The 16244-nt window shown below is 39.4% G+C and overlaps 1 protein-coding gene and 1 long non-coding RNA gene across 2 annotated transcripts in view; one reads left to right on the plus strand and one right to left on the minus strand.

The window, feature by feature from the left end:
• The window catches only part of LOC113624435 (uncharacterized), an 80589-nt gene that overhangs the window by 38501 nt on the left and 25844 nt on the right, over nt 1–16244 (plus strand). The window lies entirely within an intron of this gene.
• The window catches only part of COL24A1 (collagen type XXIV alpha 1 chain), a 396587-nt gene continuing 391035 nt past the window's right edge, over nt 10693–16244 (minus strand). Inside the window, exons 59-60 of the mRNA XM_027114231.1 lie at nt 15099–15314; nt 10693–12162 (exon numbers count right to left, since the gene is read on the minus strand). Of these exons, the coding sequence (XP_026970032.1) occupies nt 12016–12162; nt 15099–15314 (363 nt within the window). The 3' untranslated portion in view covers nt 10693–12015. The remainder of the gene's footprint in view (nt 12163–15098; nt 15315–16244) is intronic.

The following is a 16244-nucleotide window of genomic DNA, read 5'->3' on the forward strand; positions in this document are numbered from 1 at the left end:
ATGCCTACTTTCTGCAGGGTTTTTATCATAAATGGGTGTTGAATTTTGTCAAAAGCTTTCTCTGCATCTGTTGAGATGATCATATGGTTTTTCTCCTTCAATTTGTTAATATGGTTTATCACATTGATAGATTTGCGTATATTGAAGAATCCTTGCATTCCTGGAATAAACCCCACTTGATCATGGTGTATGATCCTTTTAATGTGCTGTTGGATTCTGTTTGCTAGTATTTTGTTGAGGATTTTTGCATCTATGTTCATCAGTGATATTGGCCTGTAGTTTTCTTTCTTTGTGACATCCTTGTCTGGTTTTGGTATCAAGGTGATGGTGGCCTCGTAGAAGGAGTTTGGGAGTGTTCCTCCCTCTGCTATATTTTGGAAGAGTTTGAGAAGGATAGGTGTTAGCTCTTCTCTAAATGTTTGATAGAATTCGCCTGTGAAGCCATCTGGTCCTGGGCTTTTCTTTGTTGGAAGATTTTTAATCACAGTTTCAATTTCAGTGCTTGTGATTGGTCTGTTCATATTTTCTATTTCTTCCTGATTCAGTCTTGGCAGGTTGTGCATTTCTAAGAATTTGTCCATTTCTTCCAGATTGTCCATATTATTGGCATATAGTTGCTTGTAGTAATCTCTCATGATCTCTTTTATTTCTGCAGTGTCAGTTGTTACTTCTCCTTTTTCATTTCTAATTCTATTGATTTGAGTCTTCTCCCTTTTTTTCTTGATGAGTCTGGCTAGTGGTTTATCTATTTTGTTTATCTTCTCAAAGAGCCAGCTTTTAGTTTTATTGATCTTTGCTATTGTTTCCTTCATTTCTTTTTCATTTATTTCTGATCTGATTTTTATGATTTCTTTCCTTCTGCTAGCTTTGGGGTTTTTTTGTTCTTCTTTCTCTAATTGCTTGAGGTGCAAGGTTAGGTTGTTTATTCTAGATGTTTCCTGCTTCTTAAGGTGGGCTTGTATTGCTATAAACTTCCCCCTTAGAATTGCTTTTGCTGCATCCCACAAGTTTTGGGTCGTTGTGTCTCCATTGTCATTTGTTTCTAGGTATTTTTTGATTTCCTCTTTGATTTCTTCAGTGATCACTTCATTATTAAGTAGTGTATTGTTTAGCCTCCATGTGTTTGTATTTTTTACAGATCTTTTCCTGTAATTGATATCTAGTCTCATGGCATTGTGGTCAGAAAAGATACTTGATACAATTTCAATTTTCTTAAATTTACCAAGGCTTGATTTGTGACCCAAGATATGATCTATCCTGGAGAATGTTCCATGAGCACTTGAGAAAAATGTGTATTCTGTTGTTTTTGGATGGAGTGTCCTATAAATATCAATTAAGTCCATCTTGTTTAATGTATCATTTAAAGCTTGTGTTTCCTTATTTATTTTCATTTTGGATGATCTGTCCATGGGTGAAATTGGAGTGTTTAAGTCCCCTACTATGAATGTATTACTGTCAATTTCCCCTTTTATGGCTGTTAGTATTTGCCTTATGTATTGAGGTGCTCCTATGTTGGGTGCATAAATATTTACAATTGTTATATCTTCTTCTTGGATCAATCCCTTGATCATTATGTAGTGTCCTTCTTTGTCTCTTTTAATAGTCCTTATTTTAAAGTCTATTTTGTCTGATATGAGAATTGCTACTCCAGCTTTCTTTTGGTTTCCATTTGCATGGAATATCTTTTTCCATCCCCTTACTTTCAGTCTGTATGTGTCTCTAGGTCTGAAGTGGGTCTCTTGTAGACAGCATATATATGGGTCTTGTTTTTGTATCCATTCAGCTAATCTGTGTCTTTTGGTGGGAGCATTTAGTCCATTTACATTTAAGGTAATTATCGATATGTATGTTCCTATTCCCATTTTCTAAATTGTTTTGGGTTCGTTATTATAGGTCTTTTCCTTCTCTTGTGTTTCTTGCCTAGAGAAGATCCTTTAGCATTTGTTGTAAAGCTGGTTTGGTGGTGCTGAACTCTCTCAGCTTTTGCTTGTCTGTAAAGATTTTAATTTCTCCATCAAATCTGAATGAGATCCTTGCTGGGTAGAGTAGTCTTGGCTGCAGGTTTTTCTCCTTTATCACTTTCAGTATGTCCTGCCACTCCCTTCTGGCTTGTAGGGTTTCTGCTGAGAGATCAGCTGTTAACCTTATGGGGATTCCCTTATGTGTTATTTGTTGTTTTTCCCTTGCTGCTTTTAATATGCTTTCTTTGTATTTAATTTTTGACAGTTTGATTAATATGTGTCTTGGCGTATTTCTCCTTGGATTTATCCTGTATGGGACTCTCTGTGCTTCCTGGACTTGATTAACTATTTCCTTTCCCATATTAGGGAAGTTTTCAACTATAATCTCTTCAAATATCTTCTCAGTCCCTTTCTTTTTCTCTTCTTCTTCTGGAACCCCTATAATTCGAATGTTGGTGCGTTTAATGTTGTCCCAGAGGTCTCTGAGACTGTCCTCAGTTCTTTTCATTCTTTTTTCTTTATTCTGCTCTGCAGTAGTTATTTCCACTATTTTATCTTCCAGGTCACTTATCCGTTCTTCTGCCTCAGTTATTCTGCTATTGATCCCATCTAGAGTATTTTTAATTTCATTTATTGTGTTGTTCATCGTTGCTTGTTTCATCTTTAGTTCTTCTAGGTCCTTGTTAACTGATTCTTGCATTTTGTCCATTCTATTGTCCATTCTATCTCCAAGATTTCGGATCATCCTTACTATCATTATTCTGAATTCTTTTTCAGGTAAGCTGCCTATTTCCTCTTCATTTGTTAGGTCTGGTGCATTTTTATCTTGCTCCTTTATCTGCTGTGTGTTTTTCTGTCTTCTCATTTAGCTTATCCTACTGTGTTTGGGGTCTCCTTTTTGCAGGCTGCAGGTTCGTAGTTCCTGCTGTTTTTGATGTCTGTCCCCAGTGGCTAAGGTTGGTTCAGTGGGTTGTGTAGGTTTCCTGGTGGAGGGGACTAGTGCCTGTGTTGTGGTGGATGAGGCTGGATCTTGTCTCTCTAGTGGGCAGGTTCACGTCTGGTGGTGTGTTTGGGGTGTCTGTGGCCTTATTATTATTTTAGGCAGCCTCTCTGCTAATGGGTGGGGTTGTGTTCCTGTCTTGCTAGTTGTTTGGCATAGGTTGTCCAGCACTGTGGCTTGCTGGTCGTTGAGTGAAGCTGGGTGCTGGTGTTAAGATGGAGGTCTCTGGGAGATTTTCGCCGTTTGATATTATGTGGATCTGGGAGGTCTCTTGTTGACCAGTGTCCTGAAGTTGGCTCTCCTACCTCAGAGGCAGAGCCCTGACTCCTAGGCTGGAGCACCAAGAGCTTTTCATCCACACGGCTCAGAATAAAAGGGAGAAAAAGTAGAGGGAATTAGTAGAAGTATGAGGAAAGAAAGAAGGAAAGGAGGGAAGGAAGGGAGGAAGAAAGAAAGAAAGAAGCAAAGAAGGAAATAAGGCAAGAAGGAAAGAAAAGAGGGAGGGAGGGAGGGAGGAAGGAAGGAAGGAGGGAAAGAAGGAAAAAAGACAGAAAGAAAGAAGATTCAGTAAAAATAAAATAAAGTATAATAAAATTATTGAATTAAAAAATTCTTATTTAGAGAAAAAAAAAAAGGGACGGATAGAACCTTAGGACAAATGTTGGAAGCAAAGCTATACAGACAAAATCCTACACGGAAGCATACACATACACCCTCACTAAAAGAGGTAAAGGGGGAAAAATCATAAATCTTGCTGTCAGAGACCACCTCCTCAATTTGGGATGATTCGTTGTCTAAAGGAGGGAAGGAAGGAAGGAAAGAAAGAAAGAAAGAACGAAGGTAAAGTATAATAACGTTATTAAAATTGATTATTAAGAAAAAAAATTTAAAAAAAAAACCATGGACGGATAGAACCCTAGGACAAATGGTGGAAGCAAGACTATACAGACAAGATCTCACACAGAAGCATACACATATACATTCACAAAAAGAGGAAAAGGGAAAAAAATCATAGATCTTGCTCCTAAAGTCCACTTCCTTAATTTGGGATGATTGGTTGTCTATTCAGGTATTCCACAGATGCAAGGTATATCAAGTTGATTGTGGAGCTTTAATCCGCTGCTTCTGAGGCTGCTGGGAGAGATTTCCCTTTCTCTTCTTTGTTCTCACAGCTCCCAGGGGCTCAGCTTTGGATTTGGCCCTGCCTCTGCGTGTAGGTCGCTGGAGGGCGTCTGTTTTTTGCTCAGACAGGGCGGGGTTAAAAGAGCCGCTGATTCGGGGGCTCTGGCGCACTCAGGCCGGCGGGGAGGGAGGGGCACGGAGTGCGGGGCGGGCCTGCGGCAGCAAAGGCCGGCGTGACTTTGCACCAGCCTGAGGCCCGCTGTGCGTTCTCCCGGGGAAGTTGTCCCTGGATCCCGGGAACCTGGCAGTGGCGGGCTGCACAGGCTCCTCGGAAGAGGGGTGTGGAGAGTGACCTGTGCTCGCACACAGGCCCCTCGGTGGTGGCAGCAGCAGCCTTATCGTCTCCCGCCCGTCTCTGGGGTCCGCGCTTTCAGCCGCGGCTCGCGCCCGTCTCTGGGGTTCGCGCTTTTAGCCGCGGCTCGCGCCCGTCTCTGGAGCTCCTTTAAGCAGCGTTCATAAACCCCTCTCCTCACGCACCAGGAAACAAAGAGGGAAGAAAAAGTCTCTTGCCTCTTCGGCAGGTGCAGAGTTTTCCCGGGACTCCCAGCTAGCCGTGGTGCATTAACCCCTTCAGGCTATGTTCAAGCCGCCAACCCCAGTCCTCTCCCTGCATTCCGTCCGAAACCTAAACCCGGGCCTCAGAGCCTCAGCTCGCAGCCCCGCCCGCCCCGGCGGGTGAGCATACAAGCCTCTCGGGCTGGTGAGTGCCGGGTCGGCACCGATCCTCTGTGCGGGAATCTTCCCGCTTTGCCCTCCGCACCCGTTGCTGTGCACTCCTCCGCGGCTCCAAAGCTCCCCCCTCCGCCCCTCGCAGTCTCCGCCTGCGAAGGGGCTTCCTAGTGTGTGGAAACTTTTCCTCCTTCACAGCTCCCTCCCACTGGTGCAGGTGCCGTCCCTATTCTTTTGTCTCTGTTTTTTCTTTTTTTTTCTTTTGCCCTACCCAGGTACGTGGGGAGTTTCTTGCCTTTTGGGAGGTCTGAGGTCTTCTGCCAGCGTTCAGTAGGTGTTCTGTAGGAGTTGTTCCATGTGTAGATGTATTTCTGGTGTATCTGTGGGGAGGAAGGTGATCTCCGCGTCTTACTCTTCCGCCATCTTCAAGGTCCCCTCTAGTTACTTTTTACAGTAATCTGCATTTCTGTTGATGGCCTTCCTTAATTCCTTCAGTATTTTCATTATCTCCTTTTTGAACTCTGCGTCTGTTAGACTGAAGAGGTCTGTTTCATTGTTCTTTCAGGGGAATTCTCGATCTTTTAATTGGGAGTGGTTCATCTGCTTCTTAGAAGGATATAAATATTTAGATTTCTCTTGCACTATGAGTTTAGGAGAAACACTTATCTACTGTGGTCTTGGAGGGCTGTTTTATGTGGCATTGTCCCTGTGTAGCCTGTGTGGGTTGACTATTTTTGTGTGTGTGAGGACTGTTCGTATGAATGCTGCTGCCTCTTTCCTCAGTGTATGCTGGTCGTTATCCTCTGGATAAGAAGTGTGACTGGCGTTGTGATGACTAGAGCCTGCACTGGATATTGAGTGGGACCTCCTGTTGGCTCTGTGGTTGTCACTGCCCTGTCAGGGGCAGGGTCTGCTCCCTAGTTGTTGGAGTAGAAGCCCCCAGATACATTTCTGAGCTGTATTTCTGATCTGCAGTGTGAGGTAGGTGGGATTAGAGTACTCCCACTAAGAGAAGCTGCTGAGTATTCCTCCGCCAGAGCTGTTCACCAGTGAGTATCCTCTGCTGTGTCACCTTTCACCTATTGTGTGGGCTCACAGAGGACGCTGTTGTTGGACTGCCATTGGCCCTGCCTCAACTGTGGAAATTCTGGCAATCAGCCCTGGGTGTCTTTCAGGCGTTGTTTTCACAAGGCCACCAGCACAGATTCACTGAAGTCAGGTCCCAGGACTGCAGTAGTTGTGCACCTGGACCTGCTCTGGGAGCTATGGAGGCAGCTGAGACCCTGGCCTGGCCCAGCCCCCGTGTGCACATGCCCACAAAGCCCACAGCTGTGAAGGCCAGACCTGTCCCAGCTGCGGGAGCACCCATTGTCTGTTCAGGTGTCTCACAGGTGCTGAATTTACAAAGCTGGCGGCAGAGGTGTAAATCCATGGCTCATGCAGCCACAGGAAGAGATTTCAGCCCTGCATCCTAAGTTGCATGGCTCAGCTCTAGTTTCAGCTTCACGTCTGCATATGGGGAACCTGCTGGTGTCTGCTCCCAGGGCCTGCTGAGGCAGCGCGTGGCGTGGGAGCCGGCTGAGGTGGTGGCTGGGGTGCACTCCCTTGGAGCCCACGGAGGCGGGAGCCCGCGCATAGAGAAGGAGGCTGTAATGGCAGCCCCGCCCCTCCCTTTGCATGCCACTTAACAATGGCGCTTTGCTTCTGTGGCAGGCCTGTGCTTCTTACGTGAACACTCCCAGTTGCGGCTGTACCACACTCCAGACCCTTCAGGCTGTCTCAGTGCAGCCAGCAGCCAGCCCCTCCCCGTGTCTATCCTCTAAATCCCGAGTTCCAGCACCCGCCCCCGCCCATACTAGCAGCTGCGCGTCTCAGACTGGGGCGTTCAGGGCAGTGGAACGGACTTGTCTGTGTAGGTCTGTAGGCCTCTCTTTCTTCTGCCTACCACAAACTGGTTGTTGCGGCCTCCTCTGAGCCTCTGAAGTTTCTTTTCTGTCGCGGCTGATCTCCCCGCTGGTGAGGGGCCTTCCTAGGGTGTGGGAACTTCTCTCCTTTCAGCTCCCTCCCAGGGGCACAGGTCCCATCTCGCTTCCTCTTTTTTTTTTTTTTTTTCCTTTTGTCCTTCCCAGTTACCTGGAGCTCTTTCTTGTCCTTCCAGGTGTTTGAGGTCTTCTGCTCGTGTTCACTAGGTGTTCTTTGAGAATTGTTACCTTTGTAGATGTATTTTTGATGTATTTGTGGGAGGAGGTGAGTTCCCTGTCCTACTACTCCACCATCTTGAGCCCCTAAAGTTTTTTCTTTTCTAATGGATGAGGGAGATCTTTATCCCTTAATGAAGAATGTCTTTTTCATGAAACTGGATTTCCAGTGTTTGCTTCAAGAAGTGAGAAGTTTTCTTGATTCCAACTCTAAATTTGTCCTGAACTAGATACCCAGCAAAATCAAATTATTTTTAGTGGATTGTCAGTGAGATTATTTTTTGTACTTGTGTGCAGTCCTAAAATTTCCCCGCTAGGTACAGCCAAGATGATAGTTTGGACTCCCTGCCAGTTGCTCTTCTCTACAGAGGTGCCATTTGTCTAATCTGGCTTAGAATTATACCAGGACTCTGAATCCAAAGCACACAGATTGCATAATTGTGTACCTAGGCTTAGGTGACAATGATTTCATCGTACTTACCATAGCCAATTACTGTGTAGGTCAGAGTGAAAAGTTATGCTTTAATAGGACAGAGCACTATACATTGAAGGCTTAGCTTAACACTTATTTTTGAAACTGCTAGTCTTGTGTGAGAGGGCCAAACTCATACATTTTGGTCAGAAAGGTTTGCCAGAGTGCCTGCTTCCAAACACGTGTTCCTACTGCTCAAATCATTTCTTTGCCATTAGTGGCATTCGCTCTCTTTGCTTATTGCAAAGTTACCAAATGAGAAAACCACCTTTTTGCTTCCTACAGAAAGAACTACATTTCTGTTTCATTCCAGGTAAGATAGTGTGATGGTTCATTTTATGTGTCAATTTGACTGGTCACAGGGTGACCAGGTTAAAATTTATTTCTGGGTGTGTCTGACAGGGTGTTTCTGGATGGGAGTAGGATTTCAACCAGTAGACTTGGTAAAGTAAAATGCTGCCTCTATGTGTGTGGGCATTACCCAGTCCGTGGAGGGCCTGAGTAGAAATGGCAAAGGAAGGAGGAATTTGCCCCTCTTTGCTTTCTGTCTGCATGCTTGAGTTGGGACATCTCATCTTCTGTAGCCCCCAGACTGGGTTTTAAACCATTGGTTCTCAGCCCTTCAGACTTAAATGCATTACCCCACTGGCTTTTCTGGGTTTCTAGCTTGCAGGTTGTGGGACATCTCAGCTTCCAGAATCATGTGAGCCAATTCATCATAATAAATCTCCATATAATATATATAATTAATATATTATTAAACTTTAATATAATTTTAATTACAATTTAAGTATTTAATATATTCATATTAAATATATATTTAAAACATGTTTTATTATGTAATGTTATATGTATATTATATATATTAAATCTATATCTTTATATCTGTCTAGTCATCTCTCATCAATTTATCTGTTATCTGTCATTTGTCTATCTCTCCTACTGTTTCTATTTCTCTGAAGAACCCCTAACTAATATAGATTTTTACTTTTATTGTCCCCATTTTACAGTGAAGAAACTGGGGCAATGAAGAATATATAATACATGCAAAGTCACATAGCTTACCCTCAGAGCACTCTTAAAACACCAGACTATGCTGCATATAAATAAGTTGATTAAAATTTGCTTTAAATTTAATATTTCAGGAACAAAACAAACACAAAGTAAGGAATTTCTGTTTTATATATATTTCCTAAATGATACCTAGGATACCTAGGAAATTCATTTATGTCTGTGATATAAGTTTTTTTTGGGGGGGGGGAGGGTAAACAGAAGGTACAGCGTATGAACTGAAACTAGAGTATAAACTATGGGTTCTTTCATTTAGAATCAGTCTTGGCTCCTTTTAAAAAACATTTGTGTTTCTCAAGCAGGAAATCAGACATCTTTGCCATAGCTCCATTTTAAAAATTGTGGTAAAGTATACAGCATAAAATTGGTCATTTTAATCATTTTAAGTGTACAATTCAGTTGCAGTAAGCGTATTCAAATTGATGTGCAACCATCATTACCACCCATCTCCAGAACTTTGTAATCATTCCAAACAGAAACTCTATATTCATTAAAAAACAACAATTCCTCATTCCTACCCCACTCAGCCTCTGGTAACCTCTATTGTATTTTTGGTTTATGAATTTGTCTGTTCTTGGTACTTCCTATAAGTGGAATCATACAGTATTTTCCCTTTTGGTCTGGCTTATTTCACATAGCATAACGTTTTCAAGGTACATCAATGTTGGAGCATATATCAGAATTTCATTCCTTTTTAAGGTTGAATAATAGTCTACTGTATGTACCTACCATATTTTATCATATCATCTGTTGATGCACATTGGGGTTGTTTCTACCTTTTGGCTCTTCTGAATAATACCTCTGTGAACACTGGTATACAAGTATCTGTTTGAGTCCCTTCTTTCAATTCTTTTGGGTATATATGTGAAGTAGGATTACTGGGTCATATATGGTAATTCTATCTTTAACTTTTGAGGAGCTCCCAAACTATTTTCCACAGTGGCTATACCATAATACATTCCTACCAGCAATGTATAAGGGTTCCAATTTCTCCATATCTTCACCAGCACTTGTTATTTTCCTCTTTTGGGGGGGATGGTAATAGCCATCTTAATGGGTACAAAGTGGTATCTAACTATGGTTTTGATTTGTACCTAATGACTAGTGATGTTGAGCATCTTTTCATTTGTTGGCCATTGTATATCTTCTTCAGAGAAATGTCTGTTAAGTCTTTTGCCCATTTTTATTTATTTATTTATTATTTTGGCTGCACCGGGTCTTAGTTGTGGCACACGGGATCTTCGTTGCAGCATGCGGACTCTTAGTTGTGGCATGTGTGTGGGATCTAGTTCCTCGACCAGGGATTGAACCCAGGCCCCCTGCATTGGGAGCGCGGAGTCTTACCTGTGGGACCACCAGGGAAGGACCACCAGGGAAGTTCCTTGCCCATTTTTAAATTGGGTTGCTTGGGGTTTTTTTTGTTTTTTGTGTGGGGTTTTAAGAGTTCTTCATATATTTTGGATATTAATCCCTTATCGAACATAAAATATGCAAATATTTTCTCCCATTCAGTGTGATGTCTTTTCACTCTCTTGATAGTGTCCTTTGATGCACAGAAGTTTTAAATTTTGCTGTAGTCCAATTTATTGTTTTCATTTGTTGAATGTCCTTTTGGTGTCAGCTCCAAGAAATCATTGCCAAATCTAATGTCATGAAGCCTTTCACTTAAGTTTTCTTTTAAGAGTTTTATCTCTTACATTTAGGACTTTGATCCATTTTAAGTGTTTTTTTAAATTTTTGATATTATTCCAAATGTGGGTTACAGTAATAGTTTTCATCATTTTGAGTCAGTTTTTGTGTATGATGTAAGATAAGGGTCCAACTTCATTCTTTTGCATGTGGATATCCAGTTTTCCCAGAACTATTTGTTGAAAAAACTGTACTTTTTCCACTGAATGGTCTTGGCACCCTTGTTGGAAATCAGTTGACCATGTATGAGAGAGTTTATTTCTGTGCCATGACCTCATTTTGTACAAGTAGGAAATAGGCCCTATAATCCTTTTACAGGTATGCAATAGGTACTTTCTGGTAATGCAATATATATAGTACAGAAGGTCTATGCCAGAAGGGCTATCATATATAATAAAAGGATATGGTAAAAAAAAAGAAGAAAAACAAATACCACCAAAAAAGATTTTAAAGCACATTTTTATTATAGCTAGGCAAGTGTGGTTTGCTGTGGCTAATAGTATGTTTATAATGGATGTACATGCTTTTCTATATACCAAAAGGTATAATATTTTTCTTTTAATACTTAACTAACACTTCTCTGACAACAAGGAAAGTCTGAACTTGCTGAGCCTATTTTAAATAGCAAAGGACTGTTTTTGTTTTCCTGAATGTTACTTTAAAGACTGGTAAATTGAATTCTTTTAGGTCCCAACACATTAAATTTAAGAACAGTGAAAGAAAATCAATGAATAATTACAAAAACATGTAATTTCTATGAAGCAGAAATATAAAGTTTTTATAATTTAAAACATCAGCAATTTCAAAAGATTTGCTGAATTAATTAGAACTTTACAAAATATATATACACAAAATATCATCCCAGATGATCATGGATTTTTAAAAATAGTATATCACAACCCCTAAACTCTAACCCAAACCTACTACTGGATGTAGCTGGCCTACAATTTTTTACAGCAATTTAAAAATAAAACAGTTAAAAAAAACCCTCCCAATTCTCTTGTGCTTAAGCACCGGTTACAATGTGCTGGCTTTGATTCTAATATCCACAAAGAGAATTTTAAAATAAAACAAGGACTTCACATAAATAATGTTTTACTTGTTATTAAGTATGTGACCAAACAAATTAAAATAAGTACTAACAACCAAAATATATCTTGATGTAACCAGTACATACACTCTTAAAGAATGACAAAGACGAATAAAGAAATAGTCTATGAAAGCCACAAGCACCTTGTTTTAGAAAGAGCATCAAGCAACACAAAAAGGCAACATGTAAGAGGTAGTGTATCACCGGCTAAGATGTATATGCCCACTGGGGACCTGAATACAGCTTAGTATCTGGGAAAATAAGACATATCAGACTGTGGCTTGCAATTTTTAGACAGAAGCATTGCACGTTTGGGAGCATTAGCCAGTATTGCTCCATAGTGCTTTGCGTCTCCAGCTGTCTAATGGGTACTTTGCTCTCAGACAGTCAAAAAATATAGAATATCCTGAAGAATTCCATGTTTATAAATGTTCAGTTCTAGGGAATTCTCTAAGAAAGCTCAGATCAATATAATTTTTTAAAGAATTAAATACTTATAGTCCTTTAAAAAATGCCTCGTCTCCTTCTTAGGAGGAAGTCTTTTCTTCCTGAGATTCTTTAAGATTTAGCCAATGCTTTATTCCATGCATTTCATAATATCCAATAGTACCTTTCTGTCTATATTTTTCCCTCTGCAGCAATTACCTGGCCAACAGCATGAATTCTGAACTAATTCAGAGACTTTAGAGAAAGCATACAGAACTGCTTTCAATGTAGTACTTCCGTTCAGTTTTGAGATGAGGAAGTTTTTGTACTTCAATTACTGGAAGTTGATTAGGGTCCTGGGTGTGAAAAAGGAATTTTGCTTTATGCCAGCTGCCATCTTGAATCTGTAAAATAAGAATGAAATGCTTTAATCTGTAATTGTTTCATTAGCAGCAGACAGTGTCCTTCATAGACAATGTAGACTTATTTTAAGGATTAGAAATAATGAACAGAAAGTGCCTAGAACAATGCCTGGCACAGAGTAAATGCTCAAAAAACGGTAACAATTACTATGAATAATTGAAAATATGTGCTTATTCCTTTATCTAAATGGCATTGTGTGTTCTGATTTTTCTTTTGAGGGTTTCTGCTTCTGTTGTCTGTGGATCATTGTACCAGATATGAATTTAAAAACTGCACTATTCCTAATATGAGTAATACCCATCTGTTTTGTGTTCCTTTATTTGGGAGTGATGTTTCAGGATGGGCATTTTTCTTGGATGAAAGGGAATGAGCTAGCTCAACCTCTCTGTACTTTAGGCAGGAAATAAGCAGAATCACTTCAGTAGAAGTAAATTATAATTACATTGAATCATCTTTTAGGTTTCTTTTTTCCCATTCTGTGGTTACTGTTTATATAGTTTCTTTCATTCCTCTCTTCCTTTCCTTCTAGGCCTTTCTGTTTCTCTTTATTACTGTATGCTCTTTTGTTTCTGGTAAATTCTGTTATGGATCAAAAACTATTACATGATTAAGATTCAAGAAGACAAAATAGAGAAACACAGTTGACTAGTTTTGTGAAGCTTTTTATACAGGAGTTTATTCATTTACTCATTCACAGAATTATCATGGTATAAATTTTAAAGTTTGGAGGAGCTTTAGAAATTATCTAAACTATAAATTCCATTTTATGTTAAGGCAATTGAAGCTCACAGAAGATAAATTACCAAAGTCACAAGCTTGGTATAATAACTAGAATAGAGTTCCCTGTGTAAGACACTGTCAGATTAACTTCATTAAATCTCAAACGATATGTGTTGAACACTAAGCACATTTGGCACAGTTGAATAAGATGTAATCCTTCATTTCCTTACAGTGCTTGGAAAATATAAAGATGAATAAATTACTTCTGGCTTCTGAATTCTAGCAACTTATAAATTTAGTTGGGGAGAGGAGAAACAGCCATAATATAAGACTGTATATGATAAATGCAACATAAATAATGTAGACAATGAGTGCTAAGTCCCTCATTTCCAACTGGAAGTGTCAGGGAAAGCTGTTTGTGAATTCAGAATTTAAGATGGGCCTTAAAGTTTGCCTACAATTTCCACTTGGTTAGAGGGGTAGAGAACGGCACTTCAGAGAAAGGGAATGACCTGAATAGAAAAAAACCAAAAAGTTGGAAAAGTAGAATGTGGTTGTGAAAATAAGCCTAGCATGGGGTTTAAGTGCACAGATTTTGACTTGGAAAAGATTTTGATAGAAACCCAAGTAGAGCTATTCTCTTCACATATAAAATGGGAAGAATAAAAACCTACCTCACAGTATTGTGTGAATTAAATGAGTCTTCAATTAAAAGTCCCTAGCAGTGTAGCATGGCATTGACTTTGGAACTGTACACACCTGGGGTTGATTTCTTGCTCCTCTGCTAATTAGCTGTATGACCTTGAACAAGTTACTTAACCTCTGTGCCTTCACTTTCTTACCTATAAAATGATACTAATAGGAACTTCTTCACAAAGCTGTTATAATTAAATAATGTATGCAGTACATGGTACGTGTCATCTAATAAGTCTCCAATAATTAGTAGTAGGAATTGTTGTTTTTGTTGTTATTATTATTATAGATAGATCAGGTGGACCACACTTTAGGGTACACAGTCAGTGAAAGGTAGAAAGGTAGGTTTGGGGCCTGACTATTCTAACTGCTGAATAAAGAGCTGATAAGTTTTGATTGTGTCTCAGAGATAGTAGTGAGTCACTAAAAGTTTCAGGACAAAATTGTGAAAGTTAAATTAATTTGTTGGTAATATTGATTGATCTCTTCACCTATAGAGAGTGAGCTGTATACTTCTGTTTGCTTATGATTTTTCAAATACCCAAGAGCTGTTTATCTGAAAATGAAATGTGAAAAGGTAAAGCACCCTAGAAATGGTAAGAGATCCTAAATCATGGGCTTCATAGTACACCAGAACAGGAAACCGAGCTACTTAAAGAAATTAGGATGTATGTAAAGGGGACAACCCTATACTATATAACAGGAGTCAGCAAACTCTTCTGTAAAGGGTTAGATAATAAATGTTTTAGGTTTTGTGGGCCATACAGTCTCTGTCACACTTGCTCAACTCAGCCATTGTAGTGTGATAACAGCCCTAGATAATAAACAAACGAATGAGTGTGTCTGTGTTCCAGTAGCATATATGTACGAAGACGAGTGCTGGGCTAGATTTGGTCTGTGGATTATAGTTTGCGACACCTACTCCACAACGTAATGTTTTAAAATTACAGACTCTTCACTATTATTTAATTTTAATAGGAAAAATGGGCTATGATTCAAATACAGATTTGTAGGGTCAGTCAATCTGCCATTATGCCCATTATTTGGTATCAGGTATAGGGACTGACAAAATGAAATAAAGCTGACTTGCCTCTATAACCTGCCTTCCATGATGTAATGAGATGCAGAATCACAGTGCTAAAAATATAGGAAAGAAATCATTTGTCTATATGCCCTATCTGCCATCTGTCTATCTATCCATCCATCCATCGATCTATGATATAATTATTTCATATGGGGAATAAAAATTAAATTTATGTATTAACACCTGTTTTGCATATAAAACTTCACGGATGAACAATGGGTGTGACAAAAGTTGATATGATATAAGCAAATAATTGACTCTGAAAAATGTACGGTTATTACACATCAGGCACGTTAAAACTTACTACCCTTCTGTATCTGTGGTTTGCAATTAAAGTCTTACTCATTATATTAATTTTATATAGTTTTATCAATTTTACGTTAGTTATATTGAACAATTCTAAAAGTGCCATTCCCTTACCTTGCAGTCATCTGAAAGCACTTTAGGTTCAAGTAGAGTGTTTTCTTCGAAAATCTGGCTATTCCATCCCTTGAAACCAATAGTCAATCCTGAGCCACTTGTCTGAGCACTTGTCCACACTGGAGTGTTTAGACAATGAATGGTGATGATATGGGTGGCTTCTGAGCTCAGTAAATGAAGGAAGTTCATCTGGACTTTTCCAACTCCAAACTCCAACTAATGTCATTGAAACAATATGCAAGTTATAAGATATGGCAATTGAAAGCCTTACAGTTTGGGGAAACCTGAAGAAAGTCCTTGACAGGCCAGGGGTGGGGCAGGGGGGAATCCCTGATTTATAGCATTTTCTGATTTCCACCCCTATGGTGGGAGTTGTAAATACTCCCACCATGGCTGGTTTTAGGCTATCAAGGTAGTGTCATTAAACATGGAGTTCACAAGAGACATTAATAATAGGCTCTCCTGAGCAGTATGAGCTGGCTTTAGCATACTGCTAGGCTACTAGATATGAACAAAAAAAAAAGGAGATACTTTGCATAATGTTATTTAAGATGCATTAATAATTTGTTGTTGATTATTGCTTAAAATTTTTTCATAAAAATCTGAAATTCTGTCTATACTTTCATTTGAAGATTTATTTTTGAGTTTCCAAAGATAAGTTAAAAGTTGTATTAATAAATTGATTAATTTTAACTATGAGAGCCTTTACAGACAAAGACAGAATCTTAGTCTTTGTGTTGCCAGCCCCTAATGCAGTTCAGTCATACAGTGAGTCATCAGTAAATGTTTATTGCATGAATGAATGAATGTGTGAGCAAGTATTTACTAATAAAGTGAACGATATAGGGCAACACTGGAGCAAGGAAGTATGACTGCACGTTTTCTAGGCTTGAACAAGGAAACAGATTTTTCTATAGCTTTAGACATCATCATCATCATCATCATCATTATTTTAGCATTATTCAAGCATGGGGATGGTCATAACATAAATGAATAGAAGTAGTTCCTACTGAGGAATTTATGTTAATCTCCAAACACAAAATCAGAGAAATATCAGTTATGAGGTAACAGAGAAGGAAAAAAAATAAAATGACAACAAAAAAGCAAAACTTCAGGGAAAGAGAGGAAAGGCAAAGGAAGAGTATA

The sequence above is a fragment of the Aethalodelphis obliquidens genome, unplaced genomic scaffold, assembly GCF_003676395.1.
Source record: "Aethalodelphis obliquidens isolate GAN/ISIS:26980383/991018 unplaced genomic scaffold, ASM367639v1 scaffold13, whole genome shotgun sequence".
NCBI lineage: Eukaryota > Metazoa > Chordata > Mammalia > Artiodactyla > Delphinidae > Aethalodelphis > Aethalodelphis obliquidens.